At 35.7% G+C, this 14,236-nt stretch overlaps 1 protein-coding gene across 1 annotated transcript; it reads right to left on the reverse strand.

Moving 5' to 3' along the window:
- Positions 1-429: 429 nt before the first annotated feature.
- Positions 430-7,224, reverse strand: LOC125683781 (uncharacterized). Its single transcript, XM_048925240.2, has 4 exons — positions 6,885-7,224; positions 6,323-6,391; positions 2,547-2,615; positions 430-1,782 (listed from the first exon to the last, which is right to left on the reverse strand). Exons 1-4 carry the CDS (start codon positions 7,129-7,131, stop codon positions 491-493), a joined length of 1,677 nt encoding a protein of 558 aa, XP_048781197.2. The 5' UTR covers positions 7,132-7,224; the 3' UTR covers positions 430-490.
- Between the last annotated feature and the right edge of the window lie 7,012 nt (positions 7,225-14,236).

Raw genomic sequence — 14,236 nt, forward strand, 5'->3', positions numbered from 1 at the left:
ATAAATTTCGCGCACATGCACGTTGTCATTATCCAGCAAAAGATTTATTAATAGATTTAGTTTGGACTTTTCGACCTTTGTCTGATGTCACGCGCATTAATAACCTAACCTACCATGTAGATCTACGAACTTTTTGGCATATACTACTGGTATATATGAATTTATGTCGAATCAACTCTAGTAACCTGCAGTCACACCGCAAGGTTACAAGTTATAAATATTTCAATCGTTCATTTTTATTTTATTTGAACGAATCAAATTATACAGCCATCTTTAACCACATCAGCAATCTCTGTACAATATAAACTACATCGACTTCAATTTCCTCCTTTGTGGAAAAGAAAAAAAAATCGTAGAAATTTATTCAATATTTCACTTTTGATCATGAACTTGTAAAATTGATGTGTTTTTTGTATAAAAAAAATAAAATTTTAAAACGAATTCCTTTAATATTGAATAATCTCATCACAACACAACATTACATGGTAATTCATTTTTCGATTTTGAATCCTGCAACATAACCGTATCCGAGATTAGGTTTTTGCTTTCCGTAAACATATAAAGAAAAAGGTTCTTGTAAAATATTTCTGACCACATGATATCCAGTTTGTATTGCTAAGGCTACCACTTCAAATGGATTTGCATTGATGTCATAAATAGTTTTTCTCTCCCCATCTATAGTTTTATCGTCAAGTCGTATATTAGAAACGTTTCTGTCTATTACTGTTATAAAGCTCGTCGTATTGAGGTCAGGCACCGCGAAGTGATACTCCGTCAGAAGGGCCCGCTGATCTGGAATGTACAACATGAAGGCGGTACCAATTCCGTCCGTATTACATTTTCCCGGCGTTATCACAGTGACAGACACAAATCGACTCGTCCGGATATAAACGGGAATATTTGAATCCACATCAATATCTATATAATCACTTTGAACAAAGATGGTCTCCAGTTTATCTTCGTGTCCTAATCTGTACTGCAGGCGATAGTCAGGTCTCGTGGATACTATCCTTACTTTGTAACCTCTCACGAACGAAGCGAAAAAAGGTGTGATGAATCCGTGTTCCGTATCGTACCCGGTAATATCACGCGAGTTATCCACAGGAATCACGAAATTCATTCCATTACATGCATAACTGTCGTTTAATCGTCCACATTTGTTACCCGTCGCAACGGATATGGGATCGATAGAAGATATAGTACTTCCGGTCAAATCCATGGAATTGGAAATGACAACAGATTCATATTTGTTCATTGTTAGTTGTATACTCTCGTTGTATGCATAATCCTGGCCACGAATATGAATTGCCCCCTCCTCCGTTACATTCAGTTTTATTTGCACTATATTGTGATCGCCGCTAGATACTATAGATAAGGTACTGTTATAAAGATATGCACGTGATTCAGAAACAGGGTTTGGTTGAATAGAGGGAACATATCTGTACTCATAATGGAATCTAAAATGTATTGGTAAAACCAAAAATACTATTTTGGTGTATCTGTCGTGTTTGGCGGCGTAGACATTGACGAAAACATCACACTCAATGTGGACTCCCTTTCCCTCCACTTGGTTTTCAAGCGCCATGTATGATGCTGGCAGAAAGAGTTGGTTTTCCCCGTGTTTTAGTTCTAGCGTGTGACTCTTGTTGAGCAGTGGTAGAGCCACATTGCAGGATCCGGCGCCTATAGACACCACGTACAGGACACAGTAACTATGGCCATCATCCACAAACAGAGGGGGGTAAACTAGGTAAAACTCCCTCCCCATCAGCCGCACGGAATCTGAGGAGAAAAACATAGTGCAATATAAATTATAGGAGAAAAAATTAGTGCAATATGAATTATAAGGGAAAAATATAGTGCAATATGAATTATAGGGGAAAAAATAGTGCAATATAAATTGTATTTAGATTAAACTAATTATGACTACAATTTTGAACTCGTTTCATTGGTACATGAATAGGTAAAATAACGAACAGTGACCAACCTCATAATTCCTACAAGCAATACAAAATTAAGAGTAGGGCGTACCAGAGGTTGGACCAGGTGCCTATGAGGAGTAAGCATCCCCTGTTGACCGATCATCTAATGGCATAATTGCTGTTGGTACACATTTTAAAGGTAGCCCACAACACTAAAACTTATACTCTTTATAACAATATGTCACAAGACGGCGATTTAAATGTTTTGTGAAAGTGTTTGTATCGATCGATTTCTTTGTCTAACATCGTAACGCATTGGTTAAAGCAAGTATTGGGCTGATGAACCGCAGATCTCGAGTGCAAATCCGCCAGAGTCTTCTAGCTCATGTGTTGAAAAAAATGTTTTTGAAAATCATGCTTTTGATCCAAATTAGCATATATTCTGCCTTTTTGATATATATACTTATTATATATCATGATATGTTTTATGATTAAATCAATTCGTACTGATTTGAGAAACTAGTTCAGGGTGTAGTGAGCCAACCGATAGTTCACAAACGTTAACTCGCGGAAGCCACAACCTAAGACCGGTACATCGATTGTTTTGTACTGAATCAAACTCACCGGTTTTGTTTGTCAAGCTGTTCACTTTTTCTTCCAGTTTAGAAATTCTGACATTATTTTGTTCTGTATCTGAAAAAGAGAAGACGGATCAGGTTTTGACCTTTTATTCAATGCTATAAAATGTACTTACTATTCAAAATAACGATATACAGGTAAAGAGGCTCATAAAAGGTGAGACAAAATGAAATTTCGCCCTTAAGACAACCAGAATCTAATTGACAAACGACATTCTTCTTTTTTTAAAAAGCCAAGACCTATTTGAAGTGTTGACTAAATTTCATTAGTTTTAGTAATCAAGTTGCATGCAGAAACCGAGAATCAAAGATGTGGTGTTCAAATACTCTAACATATTATCTGCACGGAGTCTGGGGACGAAACTAATGCAGAATATATAATGCAATAATATGGAATAAGGTATATTAATATATCTGTTGCTGGTTAATACTCAATAGACCACTGATTTTGACTACGGATTACTCCGTTTACCTGATCAAGACATGGGACTCATGGCGGTTGTGACTGGTCGACAGGGGATGCTTATTCCTCCCAAGCACATGATCCCACTTCTGGTATGTCCAGGGATCCGTGTTTGCCCAACTGATTATTTTCTATTCCTTATAGGAGTGATGAGATTGATTACTGTTCGTTATTTTCACCTTTCATCAAGCCAAAGAAAAAACCTAGAGCCAACGACCGTGATAAGACGAAGGAGGCGACAGAAGGGAACTGACGGGTCAATAGACGGGCTAATTCCCCAAGACGAAGGAGGCGACAGAAGGGAACTGACGGGTCAATAGACGGCGCTAATTCCCACCTTAGGTCGACCAGCACCCAGATATACCGTGTCCGAGTTCCAAACTACGTTACTTTTCAGTGAGCAGTTGCAACAGGTGTCAGAAGCTGTCGCTGACGTCACAGGCAGACTCAGCGCATGCCCACAGCGCCACTCTAATCAAGCATGACGGTGGATGAGCAGAATAAAGGAACAAAACCTTAGATAATTACGTTGTTTAAACTCAAAGTTGAGACAGCAATTTGGAGCAAATGGTGCCAAATAGATTACATATGTCAATTTGGGCCTGTTCTTTGAAAATCGGGGGTTGATCCCACCAATGATACTCATTTTTTCCTGTATGAATGAGGGTTATCTTACATTATCCAAAGAACAAATGAAGATAACGAACATTAAGATTAGGAGGGACTGGTAAGTTGTTGGACTAGTTCACAATCTTTTGATTTAATCAATGAAAGGTGAAGATAACGAACAGTGATCAATCCCATAACTCCTACAAGCAATTCAAAATAGATAGTTTGGCAAACACGGACCCCTGGACACACCATATGCAGGTGATAATGGAATATTGCTACATACATATGGGAAGTTGACGATGGAGAAGCAGAAAACATCCCGTTTGTCATAAAGTTGAGTTGTTAGTTTGCCGTTAATATCTACTTTCAATGAAATATCTAAGTATGAAGCAGAAGTGGACGACTCTGTGGTGTCATTCATTAAATACGTTCAAAACAAACAAATCTTACAAATCCTATAAAGAATACAAGACTAAGAGAAGAGCAGACATGGGCCCCTGGATAGTGAGACCGCTATAATTCTAGAGTGAACAGCTATGTACACATATAACCACTTGCTTAGTTCGGGATAGTGTGGGGTGGTGGTTTACACCTGGCTTCCAGATTTACATAGGGTCAAAACGGGCATGTTTCGATTCAACCACTTGCTTAGTTCGGGATAGTGTGGGGTGGTGGTTTACACCTAGCTCCCAGATTTACATAGGGTCAAAACGGGCATGTTTCGATTCAAGTGTCTCGGACCATGCCAGTTCTAATTGTTTATTTGGTCCTAATTTTTACTTTTTGTCATGTATACTGACCGTTCGTAGACTGTTAAAGACGTGTGGTTTTGTCTTGAAACACACCTAGTCACTTTCGTTTTTATTGTCAACTTTTTAGACTGATTATTTCATATCGAGTGTGACTGGAGTGCTTTAATTTACAAAAAACGGGTTGTCCTACTAGTGGTACAGTCTATGTACGGGTTGTCTACTATTGGTACAGTCTATGTACGGGTTGTCCACTAGTGATACAGTCTATGTACGGGTTGCCCTACTAGTGGTGCAGTCTATGGTAGCAGGGGACAGTTTCGCACTATAGGGCCGGTCAACTTTTTCAAAAAATGGAAATACCCCATATTTGAAGTGATATTACATGTGTAAAAATGTATACAATAATTTTAGGATGCATGTCAAATGTAGCTGAGTGCTTAATAAAAATGTTGATATACAACATGTAGGTGTCACCATGATTCCTAGCATATAGATGGGTGCAAATACGAAACTAAGACACGTGGTCAGTTGCTGAAGAAATTCCGGTGAAAACATGCAGGGTCTAGCAAAAGGTCTGTAGCTGTGAGGGAAGGTGGATGGCCCCATATGAGAGGTAGATTTTTGAGAAGGGCAGACAGGGTTCTTGATTGTGCACAGTGTCTAAATCCCCATGTTTGGTACTGTGATGGTGTGGGGGTGGTGCGGATTAGCCTAAATGAGGGAAAATCAAAGCAAAAAAGGGGAACCTGCTCAGAGCATGTTTTGTGCACCAGCACCAGTATTTATAGATTACATGTAATTTAGGGTCATAATTTATTAACTACACTAATATGAAATACAAGTATTGACATAAAAGGGAAATGTGATTTTTCATTAGTCTGTCATAATCTGACTTTGGTGTATACCCCCTATCCACATGTTTCAAAACCAAAGAAACTGTCCCCTGCCACCTATGTACGGGTTGTCCTACTAGTGGTACAGTCTATGTACGGGTTGTCCTACTAGTGGTGCAGTCTATGTACGGGTTGTCTACTAGTGGTACAGTCTCATTCTCTACCCAGAGTTCCGTGAAGCTTGCGTAACGCGCCCTCTGGTGAGAGAATTGTACAGTCTATGTACGAGTTTTCCTACTAGTGGTACAGTCTATGTACGGGTTTTCCTACTAGTGGTACAGTCTATGTACGGGTTGTCCTACTAGTGGTGCAGTCTATGTACGGGTTGTCGGCTAGTGGTACAGTCTCATTCTCTACCCAGAGTTCCGTGAAGCTTGCGTAACGCGCCCTCTGGTGAGAGAATGGTACAGTCTATGTACGAGTTTTCCTACAAGTGGTACAGTCTATGTACGGGTTTTCCTACTAGTGGTACAGTCTATGTACGGGTTGTCTACTAGTGGTACAGTCTATGTACGGGTTTTCTACTAGTGGTACAGTCTATGTACGGGTTTTCCTACTAGTGGTGCAGTGCTTAGGCATAGTCTCGTGGCTCAACAGTTCACTTGCTGTTTGACTTGGTATATGATTGAATGACTTCTCTGGACTAGTTGATTAAGCAGGTGAACATCTGTGCCCAGGGCCCACCATTTATACGTGGGCTGTTTAAGGATGCATAGCAAGACAATCATCAATGCCTGAATCCATTAATGTAAATAGCAACCGTGACCAATGTCGCCAACATGTATTGTGCTAGTCCCCCCCCCATCTTTTCTAACTCTTGTTACATTCCCAAGTGAGAACCAAATCTAGGCTTAATGTATGATAAAGTAGTATATAATGTATAGAAGATAAAATATTCTGCACTCGTTTTATTAATGTATAATGTGATCGCATTATTGCTTTCAGTACACATTTTCTTTGTATACCGGTATATTTACCATAAATGTAAGCTAAACAAAACACAAGGTATGACATCGGATCTTTTGTACGTAATCAAACTCACCGGTTTTGTTTGTCAAACGCTGAACGTTTTCTTCCAGTTTAGAAATTCTGACATTATTTTGTTCTGTATCTGAAAAATAAAAAAGACAACAAGGATCAACTTTCAAGTTTTATTACTTCAATCCTATAAAACATAATTCCTATTCAAGAAAATATAATTGGGTATACAATGTAAAGAGGAGACGGCTCATACACTTGGGACAACAACGAAATTTCGCCCCAAGACAACCAGAATCTGACTAACAAACGACATTCTTCTAAAAGAAAACAGACCCGAGACGACTTTGTAGTGTTGACTATAACAGATATTATTTTAGTTAGTAATCAGTTCATACAGACGTATGAAATCCCCCCACATGGGTACAAAAATAATTAAACATGTGCTCTTGTGCAAGAAAGAGCCATCAGCTAATTAAATACATGTTTAGGGAGAGGGCAGTCTAAGTTTTTAGAACTTGTGCCCGATCCCTTTGTAATTATATTACAATAAAATACGTTCAAACCAAACACATGTACTTATTTGAAATATTTGATGAAACTGTTGAATTATAAAGTAGACTTACTGTGTTGATTCTTAAGGTCAACACTACTGATTTGAGTTTCCAGAGCCTTTATTTTTTCGTGATTAATTTCCAATCTGTCAACCATCCTCGAAAACCTCCTCTCTTCGCAACGGAAGTCATCTTCATTGAACAACGATTGAAGCTGTGAAAATTCCAAGGTACTGATGATTACGTAACAAGATAAAATCAGACGAGTGGACACAACGATGGTCATTTCTACCACTAGGGTACATACCCTGCACACCATTTAAAGGAAAGTCATTGTTGAATGAGATCATAAATGCCCTTTAAACCTGTTGACGCGATGAAGCAAGTTAAAATGTTGGAGCGTGAAATCTAAATATTGTGGAGATGGCCAATCACGTGTGGATTTATTCCGGGGGCTTGTGGGATTTTAAAAATATTTCTTCGTTTAGTCAGAGATGAGGGTATCGGGGTGAAAGCGTGGTGAAGCCTATTCAGTAGGTTGAATTACCTGGGTTGGTCAGCTGTTTTAAAGAATCTTACGAAAGTCCCACCTTAAAGTTTAGCTTGGGAAAACAAATCGAACAAAGTAAATCGTTAGAAATAAGGACATTTTTTCCAGGTGATAAAATTTTCAGATACTATCTACAAGTTTTTGTTGCCTTTATGCGTCATTGCGATGAATGCTTGGGTGAACCATATTTTATTTTACGTTTTTATAATGTTCGTTTAGGTGTAAATGACATTAAAGCTACCATTTTTTACATATACTGTAAGTCAACGAATTAAACCAATTGAATGGATCCTTTTAATCACAGACTCCAATATCGCGGGGAAAACAGTTACCAGGGGCGGATCTAGGAATTGCTGTTAGGGGGGGGGGCGCAAGTTTATGAGGCAGGGGGTTTGGGGGCCGCCTTGAGGAGGCCCAGGGGACAAAGCCTCCGGAAGCTCCTGGATTTAGGGGTCGCCTTGAGGAGGCCCAGGGATCAACGCATCCGGAAGCTCCTGGATTTTACAGATTTATAGGGCCTGAAATATGTCTCTTAAGTAGTCTTTTTTTTTTTTTTTTTTTTTTTACTATTTTCTGTCATTTTTAATATGGTGAAATTAATAAAATGCAAATTTTTAAAGGATTTTTGTAAAACATGTAAGTTCTCCCAATAAAAGTAATTCAATAAATAAAAAGATTTTGTCATTCATTTCTCCGAGAGTGGAAGAAATTATTGCTTCTTTTACCGTTTACATTTTCCTAAACAAGAGACCACGATTTACCTTAATTTTGAAAATTTGACAAAATTAGAATAGACGATAGAAGACCATTGTCCTATTAAACAATCTGAAAATTTAACATAACGAGTTTATGAACCCATACTTGGTTGTCATTAAATTCATAATCTGGTATCCGACACCTTTACCAGATATTTTTCTAATTTACCATAGATATTCAAGCCCTGTGAATGATATGTAGTCTTATTGGAAACATGATTTACGAATAGCATATTTAATTAACTGATCTGGGTTATGGAAAAGACTGACATATTTTGCACTAAAAGAAGAATTTGACGTTTTTTATATGACGGATTTTTTTAAATTGTTTTCGGTCATCTCCAAGGTTATTTCAATGAAACTTTAAATCACAATTCAAAGCAGATAATTAAACCCACATTAAAGGTAGTTAATTGAATTAAACGCACGGTGATTAATGACTATAGGTAATTGAAACCTGTTAGCACAGGTGCTTACGAAATTATGCACCTCATTATAAAATTTTAATTAGTTTTGATGAGTACGGTATAGTATATAGTACTCTTGTCTTATAGGGAAACTGGCATAGCGGCAAGTGCATCACATAACACCTGACTCACCTTGACTGAGAGGTGGTTTTACGTATTGGCTCAGCATTTTGTATTTTATTTTCATGTTTACATGGCAATATCTCATTTAAATCTCCTTTTTTGCCGAATCTGTCAACATATTCACGGAATTTGGGGTTCATAACTTCTAAAAAACCCTCACACAAACATTGATGCAAAAACATTTTCACCTTAAATGCTTACATAAATTTGTAAAATTGTGATTGAGAGAAAAAAAATAAGGTTTATGAAATTTTGTTATTAATATTTGTGCTAGAAACCCCATTCAGAGGCCAAGAATGAAGCAAAATTACATTGTTGTCTTCCCCTACAAAAAATTATTTCTATGTAATGCTATGTATTCAATAAAACCGAAATCTTTATTTTGATAAAATCCTAAACTTCGATTTAATTTCATCAATGATTAGGGTTAAAATCATATAAAAACTATCATAATAGCACATTTTTTCAACAAAATAACATTTTCAGATTTCGAGCTGTGTTTGTTTGACGTCCCTTTGATAATTTTTCACCCATTTGCTATAAATTTAGACCTATGCTTATCGCCCAGAGTCGTAACAGTAAGACTTCATTAACGTGCCAACGTCTGCCGCCACAAAGGACTTCCGTTTTTAAGTAATATACGTATGGCACGCCAAATTCACAAAAATGAGCTAAACATAGTTTCACAGTTGATAAACTAGGTTTATCGATTGTAAACTATAGTTTACGGACCGTAAACTATAGTTAACGACGTTAATCTATATTCTGTAAACCATAGTTAACAGATAATCTATGTTTCACAAGCGTAAACTATAATTAACAATGAAAACAATCATTAGCGATTGCAAAACATAGTTTATCTGATAGATACGGTTTCACGATTGTAAACTAAGGTTTACAAGTCTAAACTATTATTAAGTTTATCTGATAAATATAGTATCACAATTTGTGAAACTAGGATTAACAATTGTGAACTATAGTTAACGAATGTAAATTATAGTTTACAAATGTGAATCTGTATTTATCAGCAAAATCTATTGTTAACGTTTATTTAAAGACAGATAAACTTGGATTAGCATTTGTAAACTATAGTTTACAACCGTTAAATATAGTTTTACGGATGAAAACTATAGTTAACGAATAGTTAACTATAGTCTACAGTTCGTAAACTATAGTTTACAGTCGATAAACCTAGTTTATCAACTGTGAAACTATGTTTAGCTCATTTTTGTGAATTTGGCGTACCATATATACGAAAGGCCCGCGATGCTGAACGTTTGGCAAAGGAACAAGCACTTAGGTTTATGATCGAACTCACGACACCATGCTTCCATATCATATCTAAAACAAGTTTTGCCAAATATATAACTTGTCAAAGACTGGGAATTCCCAAAAGAGTCAAGCGGCAATGTAGCATTGTTCTCCAAGACTCACGTGCTGCGATAACTAATAAGGTGTCGTTTGTGTTCGACAGATGTTTCAACATTATCATTTTAAGCAAACAATGTTCAATGTCAATGAATTGATAATTTGAATTTATCATATAACTTTTGATGTTACGGAAGACTGAATTTAATCAGTCAGATATAAAGACACGCCCGAAACTGCGACCAGTAACAGAAACTTATATCATATTTATTTTGCAATAATCGATAATTGCAGGAAATGCATTGTTAAAGTACGTCAGCGCGGATGACTTGTCTTCGATTTCTTAACCTTGATCCAATTCATCATCTCAAAATGGATTCAACATTTTCTGATTTCATGAAAACGTTTCAAAATTCTGCAAGTAGACCGATGACCTTTATCGCACATGGTTATCATTATCTAAGACTGCATTAAATCATAAGTTCAGCTTTCCCAAACAAAAATTTATATTGGGAATTATACATTATACTTCCTCGTGGATTCTTGAGATGAAACGTAATATATAAGCGTTTAACAATTTATTGTTTGGCAGATAATGGCCACAGAAACAACATATACAACCAACGACAGTGGGGCCGCCGAACAACAGGACTCACCCCCAACAACAAATTTTTGTGTCGTCCGAATGGCAAGAAGCCTGCCGGGTAATTACAGTCAAGCTACCGACACAATCAACATACATTGTCTTCAATACTGTATTTAACTTGTATTGAACCTTATGAAATTGTCAATATCAAATAATTTATAAATAAACATCCACATATCAACTGTCAACATCACAATATAACATCCAATTTGAAGGTGACGGTTTCGCCCCGAACCACTGAAACTGGAAATTGAATGCCACTGTGACGAGACCATTCTCTTTAGAGAAGTCGAGAGGCATATGAAGGCTATGCTTCTCGACTTCTCTAAAGAGAATATGACGAGACGTGCAAGTAGGGAAGAGCCAAGTATGCTGACAGCAAGCGATATCTGAAACAAAAAATCTAAACAACAGAAAAACTCAATCAAAGAGAAGGGTGGGTTGGGTGGGTATTTCAAATTTCCCCGCTGTAAAAATTTACCAACCTTCTCGAATGCTGCAGAATGGAAAAGAGAAGTGATGCTCTAGTAAATTTAGAATGATGTCTGTTAAAGTCCAGAACACAATTCCGGAATAAACATACCTGACATTGACGCCTATGGCGTGTAAAACGTTGCACTATTATATTAATCTTGTTATTCATATTCGAAAACTTGTAATTTATATTCTAAAGCATATCATTCATATTCGAAAAGTTGTTATTCATATTCGATAATTTTATCATTCATATTCAAAAACATGTTATTCTTATTCTAAAACGTGTTATTCATATTCGAAAACATGTCATTCTTATTCAATAAATTGTTATTCATATTCTAAACTTTTCATTCATATTCAAAAACATGTAATTCATATTCGATAATCTTATCATTCATATTCAAAAACATGTGATTCATATTCGATAATCTTATCATTCATATTCGATAATCATGTCATTTATATTCGATAATTATGTTATTTATATTCGACAATCATGTCATTCATATTCGATAATTTTGTTATTCATATTCAAAAGCATGTAATTCATATTCGATAATCATGTCATTCTTATTCGATAGTTATGTCATTCCTATTCGATAATTTTTTAATTCTTATTCAATATAATTTGCATTGTGGGTAATATTATCTGTTTGTAAAGTCTCTGCTCATTGGGTACATATATGTGAAAATGAAAGTAGATTATGGTGTTACCATATCTGGACCACGTGTACGCAACACATTCATAGGTAATGAATGTCTATTGATTGATAAACTTTTGGTAAATGTTCATCGTATTACACTGACTAACATAAAGAATGTACACTTACCACCAGATATGGTAACACCATAATCTACTTTCATTTTCACATACATGTACCCAATGAGCAGAGATTTTACAAACTGATGATATTACCCACAATGCAAATTATATTGAATAAGAATTTAAAAATTATCGAATAAGAATGACATAACTATCGAATAAGAATGACATGATTATCGAATATGAATCACATGTTTTTGAATATGAATGATAAGATTATCGAATATGAATCACATGTTTTTGAATATGAATGATAAGATTATCGAATATGAATCACATGTTTTTGAATATGAATGATAAGATTATCGAATATGAATCACATGTTTTTGAATATGAATGATAAGATTATCGAATATGAATCACATGTTTTTGAATATGAATCACATGTTTTTGAATATGAATGAAAAGTTTAGAATATGAATAACAATTTATTGAATAAGAATGACATGTTTTTGAATATGAATGATAAAATTATCGAATATGAATAACAACTTTTCGAATATGAATGATATGCTTTAGAATATAAATTACAATTTTTAGAATATGAATAACAAGATTAGTATAATAGTGCAACGTTTTACACGCCATAGACGCCTTAGATTAAACAACATGAGCTGCCTTAGATTAAACAACATATACAATTATCAAATGACACAACAACACCCACCTACTTCAATGCAATATTACACATAGAAGTAAAAGGGGGGGGGGGGCACTTGGATAACGACACATATTCACAGACAACCTGAAATATGTGGAATTATCTTTAATTTATAGCGCTCCACTTTACACTGACACTACCTGCAGTCTATTGGAAGTTTATTTGATAGATCAAACACCCTTCAATTTACAGCGCAACATTTTTCTGTGCACGATTAAGATCTGATATTTTTGTATTTGTAAATAACCGCCTTAAAGATTTAGCATAATTGTTTTTAACATATTTTACACTTGTGTGAGGACGTCACTCACCACTCCATACACAAAAAAAGGGGAAAAAATCCTCATAGCTTCCGTAAAATTCGCTGTTCAGGGATGGATCTGTAACTCTCTGGTCTGTTGCAGAAAGGAACAAGATTTATAATACAATTTGGTTTACTATATTATGAGAGGTGAAGATAACGAACAGTGATCAATCTCATAACTCCTAACTTAAGATAAGCAATACAAAATAGAGAGTTGGGCAAACACTGACCCCTGGACACACCAGAGGTGGGATCAGGTGCCTACAACAACAACCTAGGAGTAGTAAGCATCCCCTGTCGACCGCTCACACCCGCAGTGAGCCCTTTGTCTTGATCAGGTAAACGGAATAATCCGTAGTCAAAATCAGTGTGCCAAGAACGACCTAACAATCGATATGAAAACACGTCAGACAGCATTTGACCCAATGATAGGTTATATTGACAAACAATATCGTTATAACGACTATAGAAATTGCGAAATGCTGACTTTAAACGAGACTATTGAAACCCCTGTAACATCAACTTGTTTGTCAGTAGCCTGCCTCGATATCGTTATCATATAATTTGTATGAAAACATGGCAATTAAATTCAAATGATATCATACGACATAAGATATGCATGTGTAATTTCATCAAACATTACTAATATACTTGAATCATACCGTTAGTAAAATAATTTTGTCTGTTGAGAATAGTGAAAGTAGTACCATGTGACACATCATTACATTTCACTGAATATTTATCTGGTGGTGGGTAAAACCATCATGTATTGATGACCTTTCTCATGGTGAGCTATATAGGCTTCCTCTTGATATTCTAAGTTTAAATTCTGAACAGTAAAACATTGATAAATATTAGATATTGTTAATTAATGTAGAAATTGAAGTTATCAAAATATACATAATATTTTCGATCACAAATAACAAGATTATCAAGAACATAACTGTCATGTATTTTTGTCGACATTTACAATATTTTGTCTTCAATTCTTTTCCACCATTAATGATAACAATTTCCTCATGAATGCGATACGCTTGTGAACATTGTGCGTATGGATTTGATAAATATAGTGCATGTACTTCAACGTATAGGAATCCCGAAAGAAATGAAATTAGAATGTACATATAAAAAATATAAATTTTATTTTCGAAAATATATGAGAGTATGAACTCATGTATTTTCAAAAATGAAATTCATTTCTCAATCATATTTCAAATTTTGTGTGTTTGAAACCTTAACACGAATAATTA

Source organism: Ostrea edulis, chromosome 6, assembly GCF_947568905.1.
Source record: "Ostrea edulis chromosome 6, xbOstEdul1.1, whole genome shotgun sequence".
NCBI lineage: Eukaryota > Metazoa > Mollusca > Bivalvia > Ostreida > Ostreidae > Ostrea > Ostrea edulis.

What these genes read in the sequence shown, in the direction of transcription:
- LOC125683781 (XM_048925240.2), bottom strand. Translation starts at nt 7,131, where the DNA reads ATGGTGTGCAGGGTATGTACCCTAGTGGTAGAAATGACCATCGTTGTG. An exon ending in GCGTTTGACAAACAAAACCG is followed by an intron (nt 2,616 to 6,322) that starts GTGAGTTTGATT and finishes TCTCTTTTTCAG; the next exon opens with ATACAGAACAAAATAATGTC. An exon ending in CAGCTTGACAAACAAAACCG is followed by an intron (nt 1,783 to 2,546) that starts GTGAGTTTGATT and finishes TTTTCTCCTCAG; the next exon opens with ATTCCGTGCGGCTGATGGGG.